General features: G+C 58.0%; 3 protein-coding genes across 4 annotated transcripts in view; 2 read left to right on the top strand and 1 right to left on the bottom strand.

Moving 5' to 3' along the window:
• GNAI3 (G protein subunit alpha i3) overlaps positions 1–1,575 on the top strand; it is a 28,115-nt gene extending 26,540 nt beyond the window's left edge. The window contains exons 8-9 of the mRNA XM_062509384.1: positions 281–474; positions 549–1,575. Of these exons, the coding sequence (XP_062365368.1) occupies positions 281–471 (191 nt within the window). The 3' untranslated portion in view covers positions 472–474; positions 549–1,575. The remainder of the gene's footprint in view (positions 1–280; positions 475–548) is intronic.
• Positions 1,576–4,639: 3,064 nt separating this feature from the next.
• GNAT2 (G protein subunit alpha transducin 2) lies at positions 4,640–9,492 on the bottom strand. 2 transcript variants are annotated; one of them, XM_062509695.1, is made up of 8 exons: positions 9,375–9,492; positions 8,448–8,490; positions 8,125–8,266; positions 7,803–7,960; positions 7,149–7,277; positions 6,801–6,930; positions 5,244–5,397; positions 4,640–4,830 (listed from the first exon to the last, which is right to left on the bottom strand). In XM_062509695.1, exons 1-8 carry the CDS (start codon positions 9,490–9,492, stop codon positions 4,640–4,642), a joined length of 1,065 nt encoding a protein of 354 aa, XP_062365679.1. The 2 variants fall into 2 exon arrangements, with proteins under 2 accessions (XP_062365679.1, XP_062365680.1); XM_062509696.1 differs by having other exon boundaries at positions 7,803–7,973; positions 8,138–8,266.
• A 4,474-nt stretch (positions 9,493–13,966) lies between these two features.
• Positions 13,967–19,131, top strand: AMPD2 (adenosine monophosphate deaminase 2). The gene is made up of 17 exons (XM_062509704.1): positions 13,967–14,011; positions 14,282–14,412; positions 14,706–14,774; positions 15,330–15,441; positions 15,540–15,726; positions 15,813–15,954; positions 16,042–16,131; positions 16,382–16,511; positions 16,598–16,792; positions 16,965–17,096; positions 17,191–17,354; positions 17,475–17,601; positions 17,692–17,855; positions 17,945–18,065; positions 18,140–18,313; positions 18,562–18,672; positions 18,912–19,131. Exons 1-17 carry the CDS (start codon positions 13,982–13,984, stop codon positions 19,119–19,121), a joined length of 2,289 nt encoding a protein of 762 aa, XP_062365688.1. The 5' UTR covers positions 13,967–13,981; the 3' UTR covers positions 19,122–19,131.
• Positions 19,132–19,553: the final 422 nt, after the last annotated feature.

Here is a 19,553-nt window from a genome sequence, read left to right as displayed (position 1 = left end):
TTCCTGGCAGGGGGTGGAATGAGATGGAATTGAAGGTCCCTTGCAGCCCATGACTCCCATGATTTGTTACTTTGTGCAGCATGGCTGTCCCAGCACACAGCAATCCCTGGATCCCATGTCCAAGGTCACTGCCCAGGGAATAGACTTCAGGTATCCCAGAAGGAGTTAATGGTGGATTTGGATTTGTAGCTGGATAAGGCAGATGGTTGCAAGCAGCTTAGTATGGACTTAAAAGCTCCCGTGAGCCAGTGGGTAAAGCCAGGGATCTTCTCCTTTCCAGGCTCCAACACGTACGAGGAGGCAGCTGCCTACATCCAGTGCCAGTTTGAGGATCTGAACAGGAGGAAGGACACCAAGGAGATCTACACCCACTTCACCTGCGCCACCGACACCAAGAACGTCCAGTTCGTCTTCGATGCCGTCACCGACGTCATCATCAAAAACAACCTCAAGGAATGTGGGCTCTACTGAGAGGTAAATCCAGCTCGGGGTGTCCCGCTGGGAATGGCTCTCTCTGCTCCCTTCTACATTCCTGGTTTCCTTCCCAGTGTTTCTGCCTGGTGAGCCCCAGCCTCTTGCTGCCTCGTGGGAACAGCGACGAGCATGACCCAGGAGCAGAGAACATGTGGAATCCTGGAATTCTTTAGCACAATCTTCTGTCTTAGGGACCTTTTATTGCTGTGGGATGTGGAATTAGGGCACAGTGAAGCCACGTAGTGGGAGTAGATCCTCCTGGCATCGTTGGACGGCGTGGTCTCCAGGATGTGCGGTGGATTCCAGCTGGATTCCAGACCTTGGATATGTAGCTTTCTCTTTTCCTTTGGTTATCAAGCCACCACTAGTCTGTTTTTAAGGTTATTTTTTTTTTCCATCGAGAAAACTATAACTTTACTAAACTTTATTTCTTTATTTGCAAACCTTGTTTTAAAAATAATAATAATTAAAAAAGCAACAAAAAAAAAATCACTTAACTATGCACATGTGAGCAGATCCTGCAGAAAATATTCCTCTTAGCAGGAATTTCTTGTTTTTAACACTTGCTATGGCCAGGATTTAATATTTCTGCAGCTACTAAGGGATCCTTAGACCATCGGCTTTTTTTCCATGTGTGATTTGTTATCATCCTGTTCCCCCCAAGCTTTGGGAAAGGCTCCTGCAGCAGAAGGAGGGTTTAGGTTCTGTTTGGGGTTTGAGCCCAGTTTTATGCCAGTGTGGGAAGGGAATTTTGCTCAGCATAATCCTAGCTCAGCAGGGAGAGGAGCTGAGCCCTTGCTGGGAGGAAAACTGCTGCTTCCCAGGTCCCAAACCACTGATTCCTGTGCATTTTTTGGGATGAAAACAGTGGATTATTCTGTGCTGCCTTTCCCATGGCCCTCCCTGCCCAGCCCTGTCCTAAGCATGCCTTTACTTTGTCTGTGTGGTGCCAAATCCCTGTTTCCCTCTAGTGCCATCCCTAACCAGTCCTACATTCCTTTGCTGATCCATGATTGCATCCAGACTCCTCCCAGTTTGTCATGTGTACAGTTGGATCTGTTAGACTTGTTGGCAGTATTAAAATGGTGAGTAAAGATTGTAGCCTTTTCTCCACTTTATTCTTCCTTTTTCCAGGAGTGATCCCAGCTTTTGTGCTTTGCTGGAGAAGGAAAGGAAGAGCTTTGATGGGAACTGGGTGGAATTATCTGGACAGGGAGGTTCCTCGTGCTTTATCACCCACCACTGTTGGTGCTGTGCTGCTCTCAAAGACTTGAGTCATGCTGGCACAACAGGAACATGCCAGGAATCCCCTTGCCCATGGGATTATTGGCAGGTGGATAATTACTGCTTATTTATAGCCCAAATCTCACTGGCTGCTGTGACCCCCATGGGAATTCTGCTCTGGGCACTTCTGGGATGGAGGTGGGGCTGTTCTGAGAACGCTTGCTTAGAAATCCAGGATAAATTCCTCAGGGAGGCTTGTGCCTGCTGGCAGGGGGAGCCCTGTGGGAGATTCCCTGTTCTGGAATCTTTTCCAAGCTGTCTGGAGCTGTGTCTGCTTGACAATTCCATTCCAGCCATCCTACATGAGATAACTCATCCAGGAGCTTAATCTCATCCAGGGGTGCTGCCCAGGAAGTTTTTTGGGCTAGTGACCCCCATCCCACCCTCCCAGGAGCCCAGCAGTGGCCATGGAGTGATCCAGGTGAGATCTAGAGATCCATACAGCCCCAGAACAGATGCAAAGCAGGTGAAATATCCCTTGATCCAGGCTCTGGGACACAGGAATAGAGCAAAGTGGAAGTGGGAGAAAGAAGAACATCCACATCATGCGTATTCCTTTATTGTGTTTTCCTACGTTTAAATGAAGCTGGATGGGAGATCTCTGCAGGAGACAGGGAGAGGATGGATACAGGGCTCATCTACAGATTATTTACAAACAGACAGAGCAAATGCAGCTCTAAGTAGCAGAATGAAAATCTTTCAAGTAACCATTTCCTCTTTATCCAGCCCATTCCTGGGCTGGAGTTGGGATTCCCTTCCCCAGCCCCTCCTGCCTGAGAAATTCCCTCCATTTAGGGCCCAAAACAACCCCACAAACCCCTAATTTGTCCTGCCCAAGGGCTGAATTGGTTCCCAGGAAAGACTGAGGTTGGTTCCCAGGAGTGACTCAGAGGTAATGAAGCCACCACCTTCCCCAGAAATTCCATCCTGGATTAATCCAGCTCCAGTCCAAGGGCAGGAATGGGCTGCAGAGGGATGTGCAGGGGGGCAATGTCTATCCTACCTCCCAAATTCCCTCAGTATTCCTATTCCTGGCTGTGCTCTCTGGTGTCAAACCTCCTGTAAAACACTGAGAACAGGGGTTCTTCCTTGGGAAAAAAAAAAAAAAAAAAAAAAAAAGAGGAAATGGCCATGAAAGGGAGCAGGAAGTTGAGCTTCAGCCCCTTCCTAGTTTGGGTTTGAAAGGAGGCAGATTTGGGCAGGTCATAGAAAAAGTGGGAGCGAGTGACATGTGGTGGGGGTTGGTTCTTCCTTTGGCTCTGCTCAGCAGAACGGTGAGACGGGAATGTTTTCTTCTTCTGGGGGGGAGGAGAGAGAACAGGGAGTTAAACATACCCAGGGAAAGGCTTACAGGAGCAATTTTATGGAAACAAAGGAAAACTCAGGGGTTCAGTGACATGTGTCACCTCATCCCTTTGCCTTCCTCTGTGATGATGAGGACGGAGCATCCGACCCACACCTCCCCCTTTTCCAAGTGCCATTTTCTGGTGCCTCCTGCCTGCAGGGAACCTGTTTGAGGATTTTTTTGTTATTTTGGTTTCTTTTTTCAGCTTTTTCCTGCTTTTTTGTTAATATTCAAGGATAAGGGAAGCACCAGAGGTTCCCTGAAAAGCAGAGTGCCAGAGCCGGTGGCTGGGACCTGCTGGAAAGGGGAGAGAGAGGATGGAATTCCTGCTGCTGCTCAGAATTAGTGCAAGAATTAGGATGATAAACCCTAATTGGGGTGATAAACCCTAATTAAAGTTTTAGGATGAGCTAAAAGGCCGGGAGCAGCAGAGTGTGCCTTGTGATATTCCCATCCGCTGAGGCTGGGCAGGTGGAATTGCAACAGGAGAGAAATAAAATTATTCTCTTTAGCTCAGGTGGAGGATTTGGGAATCTCTTTTCATCACTCCACGTGCAAGGGTAGGAATTATCAGTCTGAGCCCACCCCCCTGTGGGATGGGACTGAATCCCATGGGAGCTCAGCAGAGGGATGTGATCACCTCCCTGGGCTAATGGGACCCTGGACTTCCCCCTCCCCACTGCTCCCAGTCCATCCTCCCCTCCCCTACTCCTAGGATTTCCATGACTTGATGGCAAAACCAGGGGGACCTACATCCCACCACCCCACAAAGCAGGATGGAGCCAAGCTCTGATCATCCTTATCCCCCCTCCCAGCCCTTTTCTGGGGATGGAGCCAGCTCTGTTCATCCTCAACCTCATTCCCAGCTCTTTTTTTTTTTTTTTTTTTTTTTTTTTTTTTTTGGGACAATGCTGGTTCTGATTGTTCTTACCCCCTACCCCAGCCCAGTATTTTGGGGATGGAGCTGGTTCTGATCATCCCCCTCCTTTTCCTTCTTCCCCAGCCCTTTTTTGGGGATGGAGCCAGCTCTGCTCTTTCTCATCCCTTCCTCCTTTCCCAGCCCTTTATGGGAGCTATCCAGGTTTCATCATTTACATATCCCTCCCCTTCCCCAACCCTTTCTTTGGGATGGAGCCAACTCTGCTCTTCCTTCTCCCCTTCCTGAGCTTTTTCTGGCATGGAGAAAGGCTCTGATCATCCTTACCCCTTCCCCAGCCCTTTTTCTGGGATGGAACTGGCTCTGCTCTTCCTCACTTCCCTCTCCTTCCCCAGTCTTTTCTGGAATGGAGCCAACTCTGATCATTCTCATCCCAGTCCCCTTCCCCAGCCCTTTTTCCAGAAGGATCCAGCTATCATCATCTTTATCCTCCTCCCCTTTCCCAGCCCTTTTTGGGATGGAGCCAATACTGATCATCCTCCTCTTCATCCCCCTTCCCTTTCCCAGCCCTTTTTGGGATGGAACCAGCTCTGACCACCCTCCTCCCCTCTCCTTTCCCTATTTTCTGGCTCCAGCCTCTCTCCCATACCTGCTGGTGCTCAGAAGAGGCCGCAGTCCTTGAGGTTCTCTTTGATGATCACGTCTGTGACGGCGTCGAAGACGAACTTGACGTTCTGCGTGTCTGTGGCACAGGTCATGTGGCTGTAGATCTCCTTCACGTCCTTCCTCATGTTGAGGTCCAGGAACTGGGTCTTGATGTAATTCCCTGCATCCTCAAACGTGTTTGGACCTGTGGAGGGAGGGAATGCTGCCGAGCTGCTCCCATGGGGGCGGGTGTCAGAGGAAGAGGAAAAGGGTGGAGTGCTGACCATGTGTAGCACAAAACTCCTTTTTACCCTATTTCTATTCTTCCAGATGCCTTCCTGAGGCCACATCTGTGCTCTCCTCAGCTCCAGCCTCCCAGGATTTGATTCACCACCCCACAGAGCAGGATGGAGCTGGTTCAGCTCATCCTCATCCCCTTCCCAGCCTTTTTTTGCAATAGAGCCAGTTCTCATCATCCCCATCTCCCCTTCCCCTGCCCTATCACAACACATCCCAAAAGTGAGTTGCTGCGTCTTTGCTGGGACCACAGAACTGCCCAGCCCCTGGTTTGGGGGGTCTTGAGGAGGAGGGGTAAGGCTGGGGAGGGTCTGGACTCACCGTCGTACTCTGGGAAGCAGATGCTGAGATGGACTTTCTTGATCTTTTCCTCAAAAAGGTCCTTCTTGTTGAGGAAGAGGATGATAGAGGTGGCAGCAAAGAACTTGTGGTTGCATATACTGTTGAATAGGTGCAGGGATTCATGCATCCGGTTCTGCAGGGAAGTAGATGGTCACGGATTGCCCCCCCTTTGGGCCACTGCAGCCCACCCCCAAGCCCCCATTCCCAAGAAATGAGCTTTTTCCTGTTTGCTGCAGCAGCAGCTGGTCCTGCTGCCTGCCCAGTCCTTCCTGCCCACCCAAAATCACAGATAAATCCAAGTGATGCTCATCGTAGGGAGTGGTTCCAGGGTATGGATCTCCTGGGATTGTCAGAAGAGGATTGTGGTGATTTTACTGGGAAAATTATCCATGGGAACCTCACAGCCTGCAAGGAGGGTGCTCAGTGAGCACCATTCCAGTCACCAGGGGGATGCTTGTGTTGGACCATGGCTTCTGGCTGTTATCCACAGCTTCAGGAAGGAGCTGGGAAAAGGAAAAAGTCCAGTTTTAGAGCAGATGTTGAGTTCTTAGTTTGCTGATGGGTCATCCTGAAGGGATGAGGATCCATCTAGGTAGAGCCAAGTCCAGTGGGGTTTTTTTTCTTGATATAAGGGGGATCCTCCATCTTTGTGGGCAGCAGGTGAGTTCTCCAGGGATGGTTTTCCCTCATCCAGCTTCCCACCACAGCAGCTTTTCTGTATGCAGAACACTGGCTCTGCCCAAATCCTGCCCTGTCCTGTGCTGGGTGAGCATTTCAACCTCACCCAAGGGCTCCCACGGGAGGGATGCTCTCCTGCACACGGCTGAGAAAAGGCTGTGAGCTCTTGCTTGGCCACGGGAGCACCCAGGGATGGCAGATCCCAACCCTGATCCAGCTTTAGGAGAAGGTATTTGGATCCCAAGGAGCAGCCATGGGATCTGGAGGAGATGCCAGGGAAGAACCTGCTCCTGCTCTTCTTGTCTTCACCCCTTATCTCATTTCTTCAAAGAAAAACCCATTGTGGAGCTTCCGTGTTCCTCCTCTCTGGATCTGTGCCCTCCGAGCTGCTTTCCCAGGGCTCTGCTGGTGCATCCCTCCTTGGACACACTTTGGACCATGTCCTTGTGCCCCCACACTGGGAGGGTGGGAGCTGCCCCTCCTTACCCACTCTGCTCACCTCAGAGGGCACAGCGAGGCATGAGGTGCCCCAGGACCAGATTTTCCTTCATCCCAGCGGGTTTCTGGCTCTTCTTGCCCTTCTCTTCGGGTGAGTTCCAGTTGACTGGCTGTGTGGCCATTCTCCAGTGGCTCTCAGGAGCATTTGGGTGTTTCCTTGTAGGCAGACCCATGGATTCATGACCCAGAGGAAGTGCAAACACCTTTACCAGCTGCAACTGGGTGGGAGCCATCTGCATCCCGGACCTCCCACACCTTTCCTAGATCACCCAGAGCATCTGACAGTGCAGAGTGTTCCTCCCTCCTCAGAGCTCCCTTTTCCTCTCCTTGGCTCCCAGTGCCTCCAGGACCCCAACCCACCACTTCGTCGTCCTCCACCAGCACCATGTCATAGGCGCTCAGGGCCCCGCAGAAGATGATGCAGGTCACCCCCTCAAAGCAGTGGATCCACTTCTTCCTCTCTGAGCGCTGCCCTCCCACATCGAACATCCTGTGGAGGGGACAAGGATGAGGGACACACATACCTGCTCCTGACACCCCCCATGTGACAGTCCCAGTGCCACATCCTTGGGGGGGCAGGAATCACTGTTATGGGAGGGCATTGGTGGTCTCTCGAGTGTCAGGGTCATCCCAAAATCCCTCCCCACCATGAGGGCGGGGGGGAATCATGGAGGAGTGGTCATGGAGGTGGGGGAGGTTCCCACACACCTGAAATTCAGGTCTTTGACAGAGAACTTGGTCTCGATGATCCCTGTGGTCTTCACTCTGGATCGCAACACATCCTGCTCATTGGGGAGGTAGTTGGGGGCCGTGATCCTGTCCAGCTGGTTCAGGTAACTGGGGGGGACAGGAAGGGACGTGACCTGCTGCCAAGGGGCTGCCCATGTCTCCCCCTTCCTTCAGATTTGGGGCTGAGCTCTGCCAAACACTGGGAGTCCAGGGCAGTGACATCCCTGGGTGAGCTGAGGGACATCAAGGGTGGTGGGGCTGCAGGTCAGCAGCACTTTTGGAATGGGGATGGCACCGATGGGATGGACGATGACACCAGCAGGATGGAGGATGGCACTTTTGGGATACAGAATGGCACCAGCTGGATGAAGGATGACACTGGAGGGATGGAGGATGTAGGACAGCACTGATGGAATGGAGGACAGCAGCAGTGGGATGGGGCGTGGCACTGGTGGGATTGGGGAATGGTACTGGTGGGATGGAGGATGACAGCGGGGGGATGAAGAATGGCAGGTTCAGGGTATTCCCAGGAGCAGGGAGGATTTGGATTTTGCCAGGCTGGGTTAGAACTGGCCACGAGCTGCCGGGGGTCCCCAGGCAAGTCCCTGTCATGCCCCCCATGTCCCCACTCACTACGCGGCTGAGTCGTTGAGCTGATACTCGGCGGCGCGGTCAAAGCACGCCTGAACCCCCCCATCCTTCCACAGCTTCTTGATGCAGGTGACCAGCTCGGGGGGCATCGTGCCCTCCTCGATGGAGTCAGCCAGGTTGAAGAGCAGCCGGCCTTCATCCTGTGAGAGGGACCTTCGTCACCAACCCTCCCCTGGCCCTGTCCCCTGCAAAGTGCCCTCTGGACTGGGGAGACAACATGGGACAGCTGTGGATCCTGGCTCCAGGGGCTGCCCTGGCCCCACGTCATGGGGTTTGGGGGAACAGGGACACCACCCTGACTGACCGCGCAGGAGGACTCGGCATAGTCGATGCCCAGCGTAGACATGGCACGGATGATGGCCAGGATGGACTGGAGGATGTTCCCATAGATGATGGACTTGAACTCCATGCACTCTTCCTCCGTGTAACCGTCTTGGTGGATGATCCTGGCAGGCACAGTGGCCTCAGCCCCAAGCCATCCCCTCTGGAGTGGGAACCACCACCCCACACCTTTGTGCCACCAGGTGACATGGGGGGGTGACTGGGGGTCCAGCTACCCCATGTCCAAGAGCTGGTGGCTCATCCTGGTGGCCTTCCCCTCCCCAGTCTGGCTTAGGCCATACTCACTTCATCTGCTTCACGATGGTGCTCTTCCCTGACTCTCCAGCCCCTGGAAAAGGGTGGGAGGGACACCTTAGTGCCCATCATGCCCTAATGCTACAGTGGGGACCACAGCACCCCATGGGGACCAAAGGCACTATCCCTCACGCATCCCCTGCCTAGGTACACCCCAGCCTGGCCTCTTCCCACCACCACCATTGTCCCCACACTCCTGTCACCCCTTGCACCCTGTGTGAGACCACAGCTCAGGGACCCCCAAGGTGATGGGAACCTCCTGGGTGCAGGTGTCCCAGGTCCCACACCTCCCACCCACTGTGGGCAGTGCCCAGTGATGCCTTTGGGGCCATAAGCTGCTTAGGGCAGCACAGGAAGCTGCTTAGAATTAGGGTGTTAATCGCCTTGACCCCAGCCCCCCCCCCCCCACCTGGATAAGGCCCCACTGCTGGCCCCTGCCCCATGGAATCACCCTCCTGCCCCACAGGGTCACCCCCTTGCCCCGTGGGGTGTGGAGGGACCCCCAAAGAGATGGTTCCTGCAGATTTCAGAGTGCTGGTGGCAGGAGAACCCCAAGCTCTCTCGCTGACCCTCCCCCCACCCCCACGAGATGTGATGGATCCTCAGTGGGACCCAATGTCTTGGTCCCTATCCCCCTACTATGGTATGGACCCCTACTTGGTCCCTTTCCTCTACCCCTTTCACGCATGCCATCCCCAAGAGCTGATGTCACCTCCCGCCCTTCCCAGGGCTAACCCTGGGAATGTCCTGGTGGCAGGACAACCTCTCCAGGCTGATGGCAGCTTGTCCAAGGGGTACCAGGGACAGGGCAGGAGGGGCCCAGGGGGTCATGGGTTCCCTGTCCCCATCCCCACACCCCCTCAGCCTCAATGGGGTGGGAGCAGGCACATCTCCAGGGGACATTCCCTCCAGCCTTACCAAGCAGCAGCAACTTGACTGTCTTGGCCTCCTTATCCGCATCCTCCTGGAGCTTCTTCTCCAGCTCCTTGGACCTCTTGGCCATCTCTTTGTCCTCAGCACTGGCCCCGCTCCCCATGGCTTCTTTCTCCTCCTCCAGTAACTCCACAATCTCCTCTAGGTCCCCAGGCTTTTCCAGCTCTTCAAGGAGGTAACAGGCACACCTCGAGGATGAGGTGGGCACAAGGGGATGAACCAGAAATTCCAAAAAAGACGAGGCAGGCACCCCGCAGTCTGATGTTGGGGTGCTCCAAGCCGGCAGCACTCTTTGGTGGGTCCTCGCTGCTGGCTGCCCCCCGCTCTCTCCCTTAATTCCCCATGGATAACCTGATTTTTTTTGACCGTGGGATTTGGGGACTTTTTATCTTGCCATGTGACCCAGGAAATCCAATTAGCCCAAGATGGCAAAGATTAGGGCTCAGGGAGGAAAAAAAAGACGGAGCATCTCAGGGAGGTGGGCAGGGGGCTTTACATAAGGCGGGGCATCAGCGTGACACCCACTGCCCCTGGGGACTGGTCCCCTGAGGTGACTTGGGAAGTGGGGATCATTCTGGGGCTCCCTCCTGTCTGTGGGCTATGATCCTACTTTTGGGGGACCACTGAGGATGGGCTCAGCCGCTGGTTGTGTGTGTCCCCTGCCCCCGGGTGCTCCGGAGTGGTGGCAGGGGACTGGGTGGTGAGAGGGGGACAGGGTAGTGGCAGGGGGGTGATGGCGGGGGACGGTGGCACTGGGGGATTCCTCCTGCAGGGAAAAAGGAGCTAATTACCCCTGGGGGTGGGTAACGAGGCCCCCTAATCCTGCCCCGCTGGGCGCCGCCCTCCCGCTGCCTAAGCTCTTTAATGGGATCGTGGCTCAGCCTTCCTCCTCCTCCTCCTCTTCTTGCCGGGCTCAGCACCCCCTTCCAGCCCATCCCCCAGTCCAGCAGCCTCCCCCAGACCCTGGAGGACGGGTGGGTGCCTCCCCCTTCCTCCTTACGAGGCTGGTTTCAGGTGGGCACCGCAGGGGGAGCCCCCCGCCCCGGGGTGCGCTTTTGGGACTCCCAAGAGTCCTGCAGGTGCCCGATGTTTGGGTTTAAGGTGCCCCAAATCCCTGCGCTTCACAGGGTCACCGGGGGTTCCATATCGCCGCACCGGTGTCCCCAAGTCCCACCGGGCGCATGTTCCCTCCCAGCGCCGTGGCTTGGGGACACTCTGTTCCCACTGTCCCCGCGGACACAAAGCCCTTTCTGAGCCTCTAATGAACTCGGCGCTAATGAGGGGGGTCCAATTAAAATGCCAGAGGCCATCACCCTCCCCGCGGTGTGCGGACAGTGCTGGGCAGGAGACATGACTCAGGCTGGGGGTCCCCGCTGTCCCACGCGGCTGTTGTGCCCTCCCAGCCTGGCACAGCGGTGGCCCTGGTGGGTGGTGTGGCTTCGCTGTCCCTTCGCACCCCCTCGACAAGGGGTGGGGGGCACAGAGGGGGGGTGACATTCCCTCCGCTCTAACAGCGGCTAAAAATACTCCCCGCGCCAGTGGCAGATTAGGGGACACTCGGGGCGCTCGGAGGGGACACTGCCCGACAGCCACCCAGAGCCACCCCGGCACCGGGAGCCCCGGCCCAGGTAGGGACACGCGGAGACAGAGGCAAGGGCAAAGGTGGCACCCCCGCAGCCGGGCTCTGCTTCTGGGGTTGGCCCCAGTTTGGCTGGGGGATGAGCTGGGGGACCTGGAGGGGCAGGAGCTTCATGGGGACATTCCTAGGGGAGTCAGGGCAGCCCTCCAGCGAGGTCTGAGCCGGGGGAGTGCTGGTGGCAGAGTGCGAGTCCTTCTTTTGGGGTGCGGCAGCATCTCTGGGGAGGATCATCACCGTGGAGGAGGTGATGCCCCATTTTTGGGGGTATTCGCTGATCTCGGAGGTACTCGGTGCCTTTGGGGGTACAGCGTTAAACGGGGGGGGGAGGGGGGGGGTGACGGTCTGTGTTGGGGATGCTGCGCCACCCCTGGGGAAGGGGATGCCCATCCTGGGGGTGACGGTGCCCGTTGCGGGGGCACACGGATTCCCACTGGGACGGAGCCAGTCTCTGGACTGGGAAGATCGACACCCTGTGTTTTTGGGGAGCAGTGCCCGTTCGGGGGTGGGCAGTGGCAATTGGGGGGGCCATAATGTCCACCTCGGGCGGGGGGGGGCGTGACTCTATTTTGTGAATACAAAGTGAAGCATCGCTGTCACTTTGGGGAGGAGGGTCCAATCCCAGCTCTTGTGGGGGCACGATCCCTGTTTTTGGGGGGTGACTGTCCCCGAGGAGGCGCTTAGTGTCTCGGGGGGTCCCCGACTGTCTGGGGGGGGGTCACGGGTGCTCCCACAGCTGCCTGGGGGTGATTGTCACGGCTGAGCGGGGCAGGGGGGTACACCTCCATCCCGGGGGGGCACGGCTGACCCCCACGGGTACAGGGCGCTCCTCCGGGGGTGTCACGGCTGTCCCGGAGGTGTCCCAGCCCCGCACCCCCTTAGCTCACAGCTCCATCCCGGGTCTTGCCCCCCCCCCCCTCCAGCGCCGCAGCCACCTCCTTCCTCCTCCTCCTCCTCGCCACATCCTCCGCCCGCCCCATCCTCTTCCTCGTCCCGGTTTCCGGCTGGGCCCCGCCGGGGACTTTGGTCCATTCCCGGGTTCCTGCATCAATCATCAACCAGGGGAGGGAGCGGCCGCTGCGGCCCCGCCGCCGTAAGAGTCCCCCGGTAGCCCCCCACCACCCCCCGCCCCCATCATCTTCGTCACCATCATCACCACCATCACCATCATCACCAACCCCTCCGCCCCTCCCCGACCCCCCCCCGGAGCCGCCATGTCCTCTGTCCCCCCGGCCAAGTGTCCCTTCAAGAAGCGGGGTAGCCTGCAGACCCCCAGCCCCGCAGGTGAGACCTCCCCCCCCGAGTACCCCCCACCCTCCGACAGCCCCGGGGACACCCAGGTCACGCCCAGCTCGGGGGGGCGCGATGCTGCGAGAGGGGGGATCAGGGTTTTTTTTTTTTTTTTTGTTTTTGTTTTTTTTTTGTTTTGTTTTGTTTTGGGAGGGGATGCAGCGTTGCTGCTTAGAGGGTTTTTGGTAGGGGGGGAGCCCTGAGCCGTGTCCCGGCACCGGGAGCGGTGGCAGCGGGGGTCCTGTGTGTCCCCTCCCGTCAGCGCCTCGGTGGCGCAGTGAGAGCGGAGGAGGAGGAGGAAGGAGGGGGAGCCCTGGGGGATGCGCACGGGGAGCGGGGCCGGTGTGGAGGGGCCGGGGGGCTCCGTGGGGGCGATCTCGGGTGGCACGGGCGGGCAAGGTGGCACTTTGTGACTGGCACCTGGCTGGCACTGGTGAGAGAGGGTCTCGGGGTGTCACTGGGGCTGTTCCCACACGTGAGTGGCCCACGTGTGTTCCGGGTGGATGGCAAATGGTGGCGGTGACACAGGGTGATGGTGGTGACATGCCGGGGCGAGGTGGCACTTCGGGGTTGTCACCTGGCTGGTACTTCTGGGGGGGTCTAGGGGCGTCACTGGAGCTGCTCCTGACCCTGGTGACTCACATGTGCCCTGGGTGGGTGGCACAGGGTGTCTTGGGGGTTGTCATCTGTCTGGCACCCTTGTTGGGGGTGGTGTCAGAGGGCCACCAGGGCTGCCACCTGTCACACATGTGGGTGGCACAGGATGTGTCCCGGGGGCACAGGGCCAGGCGAGGCACCACCAGCACATCCTGATGACACCGGTGCTATCCCTGCCCTGGGTGACACCAGCCCAGCCCCACCCCCCATTCCCATTGGGGTGACGCAGGGAGCAAACGGGGTGGATGCTTCTGTTCGGGGTTCAGGAGACCTGGATCTTTCCCCCAGGCTGTGCTGGGTGGAGGGGCTCTTACTGGTGCACCCAGTTCAACCAGTAGGACCTGGTTTCTGGTGCGACCCCCCCCCCAGGCACGTCTGTGGTGGGTTTGGGGTTGCAGAGGAGGGTGTTGGCATTGGGGGGTGGTGGGGGTGGCACTGGGCATCCCCCAGCCCAGTGGTCCAGTGCTGATGGGAGCAGGGGGTGCTCTGGGGGTGTGGGGCAGTGGGCTGTGTTTGGAGGGGAGATGATGTTGCCTCCCCTCCCTCCCAGTGTGAGGATGTGCCCCCCCGTGATGGAGAGGATGGGCTGGGGGACAGGGAGGCAGCAGTGCCAGGAGGAGAGTTGTGCCTCCCATGCCGTGGGGTCCTGCAGCCCAGCCCTGAGCCCCTCATTCACTGGTGGCTCCTTACAGCCCCCCACTGGAGCCAGCAGCCCTCCCAGTGCCTCAGGGGGACTGAGGGGGGGGTCCCTCTTGCCCTTGAACTGCTTCAGTTTCCCCATCACCCCCATTGGGAAGAGCATCCCAATTCCATGTTGGGGAGGGGGAGCTGTGGAGGGGCTAATTAACCCCTTCCTGCCTGAGTGAGGGTTCAGACACCGCCAGCTGATATTGTCCCACTCCCTGCAGAGCTGCGGGGGGGGCCAGGGGCCCGACCCCTGCAGTCAGCCTGGTCCCTACCTGGGACCCCCCATTGCCTGAAGCATTTCCCAGTGGACCTGCGCACTTCCATGGATGGCAAATACAAGGAGATCGCAGAGGTGGGTCTGGGGCACCAAGTTTGCCAGGTCTGGGGGGGTGAATGTATGCTGGGGGAGTGGGGGGAGGGTCTCCCCTCCATCCTTCCCACTCCTGTCCTCCCCAAGCCCTCCTCCCTTCCCACTTTTTCATCTCTGTGGGAATCCCAGTGAGCTTTTGTCTCCCGGCCCAGGGGCTTAGGGCTAGGCACAGCTCATGGCAGGGCTGCTCTGGGCGCAGCTCCTGGCAGGGCTGAGGCTGCACCCAGCTCACGGCAGGGCTGCTCTGGGCAGGAGCTGTTTTGCCGCTCGCTGGCTGAGAACGAGATGCGGACGGCTCCGTATGAATTCCCAGAGGAGAGCCCCATCGAGCAGTTGGAGGAGCGGCGGCAGCGCCTGGAGCGCCAGATCAGCCAGGACGTCAAGTAAGCCTGGGGGGTTCCCTGTATCCCCCCAAATCGCTGGAAGGGAGCCCTGCATGGGGCCAGGCCACCTCCCTGCCCCAAGAGGCTGTCTCTGTGCCAGCTCTGTGTCCCCTCTCCCGTGGGTGTCGCACTTGATGTCCCCTTTGCAGTGAGTTTTTGGCTGGTTTCTGTCTGGTTTCTGTTGTTTCGGCATTAACGGGGTGTTTTCTCTCCCCGGCCCCCCCCATTTCTCTCCCCCTCGTCTCCCCGGCTGTCCCCCCCCCTCCCCTCCACCGCCGCCTCCTTGTCCCCAGACTTGAGCCCGACATTTTGCTCAGAGCCAAACAGGACTTCCTGAAAATTGACAGTGCTGCGGACTTACAGTGAGTGTCCGGCTCGGTGTCACCGGCCGGGGCCACGGGGGGGATCGGGGACCCACCTGGCCCCGCTCTGACCCAGCACACCCAAGCATGGAGCCAAGAGGTCCCTCCCAGCCACTCTTACTGACACTGAAAGAGTCAATGCACCTGGGGAGGGGGGTTGGAGTGAGCTGGGGGTCCCAGCTCTGCTGCTGGCACAGGATCCCTGTCCTGGCCCTGTCTTTTCCTGGATGGGGGGGTCTGATGCTGTGTGTCCCCCTCCCTCCTGTCTCCGCTTGGGAGTTGTCTCTGTCATGAGTTTTTTTTTGTTCTTTGTGCCCCCTCTCCTCCCCCTCACTTTTCATTGTGCTCATCAGGGCTGGGGGATGTGTTTTGGGAAGGGGGACGATGCCACCACCCAAGAGGACACGGGTGGCACAGCTGCCACAACCTTGTGGTGGCATCCCCGGGGACAACGTCACCATCCTGCCAGCCCCAGGTGGGGCTCATGCTGCTCTTGGGGTACATGGGAACAGGGCAGACCTGACATTGTCCCACTGTCCACGTCTGTCCTCGCAGGCTCTTCAAGGAGCAGAATGACAGCCTGGTGGATCACGTCCCCAAGGAGCGGGAGGCACTGTTGGAGAGAGAATTCCAGCGGGTGACCATCTCTGGGGAGGAGAAATGTGGGGTGAGCCTCCCCCTGACCCTTCTGGAACCCAGGCAAAGATCTCCAGGCCGCCAACCCCAGCATGGGGGGTGTTTTTTTGCTTGTTGTCCCCTCTGCAGGTGCCTTTCACCGACCTGCTGGATGCAGCCAAGAGCGTGGTGAAGGCACTGTTTGTGCGGGAGAAGTACATGGGGCTGTCTCTGCAGAGCTTCTGCAAGACCACGGCCCGGTACCTGCAGGAGCTCTCCGAGAAGCCCCTGGAGACCCACGGCTACGAGGAGGTGCCCGAGACCCCCGTGGCTGCTGGTGAGCGCAGTGTGGGGTTTGTCTCACTGCTTGGCTGGGGTGCTGGAGGAGTTTTTGGGGTGATGTTTGGTGTCTCCTGGCTGCAGATGCCCCTGTGCACCCTCCATTTGCCGAGCAGCACCCCTATGAGATGTGGGACCCCCAGAACATGCCGGCAGACCTGGGCTTTGGGCTGAAGATGGTCGATGGTGTTGTGCACGTCTACACCAAACAGGACATCACTGACAAGTAAGTTTTGAGAGGGGGAAGGTCATACTCATTAGGGTGATGAGTTTTTTGGGGGGCCTGTATGACCTCCACATGTGTCCCCCCTAGGAGCACGGAGCTGGACTTGCCATACCCCGACCTTCAGGAGTTTATCGCCGACATGAATTTCCTCATGGCTTTGATCATCAATGGGCCCATGTAAGGGGAAGGGTCCCACGGGAGGGTCCTACCCTGGGGGGGGTAACCCATGATGGGGGTGTGACAGAACCCTGGGGATGGCCCCAAGGACATGGCAGTGACTCCAGCACACAGTGCTGGTGCAGCTCCCACATCCAGCCTCACCTGTGTCCAAGAGTCCTTGTTCCCACATCTGTGAGAGCACCAGCCTTTTGGGGCCAGATGTTCTTCCTTGCCCCCAAACTGAGCTCCTCTTCCCTGTTTTGGGCAGCAAATCCTTCTGCTACCGCCGGCTGCAGTACCTGAGCAACAAATTCCAGATGCATGTGCTGCTCAACGAGATGAAGGAGTTGGCAGCCCAGAAGAAGGTGCCTCACCGTGACTTCTACAACATCCGCAAGGTACCTGCGCTTCCTGAGCTAGTCCTGGGGGGTTCCTGGCTTGACTGGGGAGCTCTTGGAGGGTAAGCATCACCTCACTGGTGCAGGTGGACACCCATATCCATGCCTCGTCCTGCATGAACCAGAAACATCTCCTGCGCTTCATCAAGCGGGCAATGAAGAAGCACCTGGATGAAATTGTCCACGTAGAGAAGGGGAAGGAGCAGACTCTCAAGGAGGTGTTTGAGACGATGAACCTCACAGCCTACGACCTGAGCGTGGACACACTGGATGTCCATGCGGTATGGGAGGCTCCCAAACCCTGGGGATGAGCGGAGCCCCCAGCCCATGTTTGGTTGGGGTGTGGGATCTTCCCCAGAGGGTTTCCCCAGGGCATGGGGGGGTTGCTGAGGGCTGTGGATGGGGGCAGGGTAGGTGATGAGGGGTCTCCGGTCACACCTGTCCCACGTTCAGGATCGCAACACCTTCCACCGCTTCGACAAGTTCAACGCCAAGTACAACCCCATCGGGGAGTCCATCCTGCGGGAGATCTTCATCAAGACAGACAACCGCGTCTCGGGGAAGTACTTTGCCCACATCATCAAGGTGGGCCACCTCTCCTTCTGGTGGTGGCAGTGCAACCCAGGTCCCCTTATCGGTGGCCAAGCGCTGACAGTTGTCACTTGTCCCTTCCCGTCAGGAGGTGATGGCAGATCTGGAGGAGAGCAAGTACCAGAATGCAGAGCTGCGTCTCTCGATCTACGGCCGCTCCCGGGATGAGTGGGACAAGCTGGCCCGCTGGGCTGTCAGCCACCGTGTCCACTCCAACAACGTCCGCTGGCTCGTGCAAGTGCCCCGCCTCTTGTGAGTAAAGCGGGCACAGGAACCCTCCGTTGGGTTGGGGAGACCCAGGCCACCCCACTGCTGGCTGGGGTGGGGTGGGGAGAGGGAAAGCTGGCTCTGAGTGGGGTCCCTTCCCTGCAGTGACATCTACCGGACAAAGAAGCAGTTGGCCAACTTCCAGGAGATGCTGGAGAATATCTTCCTACCGCTCTACGAGGCCACGATCCACCCTGCCCAGCACCCAGAGCTGCACCTCTTCCTGGAGCATGTGAGTGCTGCATCCTGCTCCTGGGACACCCCACCCAAACCCAGCAGGAGTGAGAAGTGACATCCCACCCTGGGGCTCTCTCTCCTGCAGGTGGATGGCTTTGACAGTGTGGATGATGAATCCAAACCAGAGCATCACATCTTCAACCTGGATAGCCCTTTGCCAGGCAACTGGGTGGAGGAGGACAACCCACCCTATTCCTACTACCTGTACTACATGTATGCCAACATGACAGTGCTCAACCACCTCCGGCGGTAAGGACAGCCCTGGCCCAGAACCTGTGCCCCTCAGGAGGTTCTGGGGAGGTCAGAGGGTGATGGTGACAGTCAAATACCCTTTGCAGGAAGAGAGGCTTCCACACCTTTGTCCTGCGCCCGCACTGTGGTGAGGCTGGTCCCATCCACCACCTGGTGTCAGGGTTCATGGTCTCAGAGAACATCTCCCACGGGTTGTTGCTGCGCAAGGTCAGCGGGGAGGGAGTGCCTGGGGGGGGCTGGGGGTGTGGTGGGACCCCCCCTCACCCTGCTGTGCCCCACAGGCCCCTGTGCTGCAGTACCTGTACTACCTGGCACAGATTGGCATTGCCATGTCCCCGCTCAGCAACAACAGCCTCTTCCTGAGCTACCACCGCAACCCCCTGCCCGAGTACCTCTCACGGGGGCTCATGGTCTCCCTCTCCACTGATGATCCCCTCCAGTTCCACTTCACCAAGGTGAGCATCTGGGGGTGGCACAGGCAGTGAACCCCCCCTAAGAGGGGTTGTGGGGTGGGCATGGGCTGGATGATGGGATGAGGTTGGCAGTGGGGTGGGATTGGTGCAGTGTGGCTGATGGTGAGATGGGGCCACTGGCAGCACCAGTGGACTCTGGAGGGTGCTGACGGTGTGGAGGGGATGGGAAGAGGTGAGGATGGGTGCCTGAGGGGTGTCTGTGGCTGGAGCTGAGGGGTGTCTGTCCCCAGGAGCCGCTGATGGAGGAATACAGCATCGCCACCCAGGTGTGGAAGCTCAGCTCCTGTGACATGTGTGAGCTGGCCCGGAACAGCGTCCTTATGAGCGGCTTCTCCCACAAGGTGAGGCCCATTCCTTCGTTCCAAATTCTGCAGTTTGCCCATTCCTAATTCCCATTTGCCCCCATTTCCCTATTCCTATTCCAAATTTCCCCATTTGCCCAACCCCCTCCCCAATTCCCGTTCACCTCCATTCCCCCATTCCCATCCCCAATGCCCACATTTCCCCATTCCCCCTCCGTGGGCACTGGTAGCACTTGGGAGTGCCAGGCAGCCACGGGACCCTCTCCCAATTCCCACAGGTGAAGAGCTACTGGCTGGGTCCCAACTACCTGAAGGAGGGTCCGGAGGGGAACGACATCCGCCGGACCAACGTTCCCGACATCCGTGTGAGCTATCGCTTCGAGACGCTGTGCCAGGAGCTGACGCTCATCACGCAGGCGGTGCAGAGCGCCGAGCTGGAGCCCATCCAGGAGGAGGACGTGCTCACTATCTCCCTCGGCACCCACTGACCACCCAGATCCCCCCTGAGCCCCCCGGGGCTCGGCCACCGTCCCCGCCACCCGCTACCTCCTGCCCTGGGGAGGGGCCGCTCCTGCTGCTGTCCTGGTGCCACCGGTGTCACTGCAGGGGATGGAGTTTGTTGAGTCCTCTCCGTTTCATCTTGTTTTGGTCATTTTATGGGTGGTTTTTTTTGTCTTTTTCTGTTGGTTTTTAACTGGTGTCTCCTTGCTGGCATGAGCCCTGGTGGGCCTGACGGCACAAGGAGGTGACACAGGGGAGGGCACAGCCACGAGGTCCTGGATTTACCTCCCAAACTGAGGTCGCAGTGACAAGTCGGGGATCCTGGGTGCTGGTGTGGTGACAGTGTGGGAGTCCCTGCCCAGCCCCACCTGGGTCCTGACGCTCTTTAGCCCCGGTGCCCTCTCAGCCTGCTCTTCCAT

The sequence above is a fragment of the Cinclus cinclus genome, chromosome 27, assembly GCF_963662255.1.
Source record: "Cinclus cinclus chromosome 27, bCinCin1.1, whole genome shotgun sequence".
In the NCBI taxonomy this organism is placed as follows: domain Eukaryota; kingdom Metazoa; phylum Chordata; class Aves; order Passeriformes; family Cinclidae; genus Cinclus; species Cinclus cinclus.
This window is presented reverse-complemented; position numbering and strand designations above follow the sequence as displayed.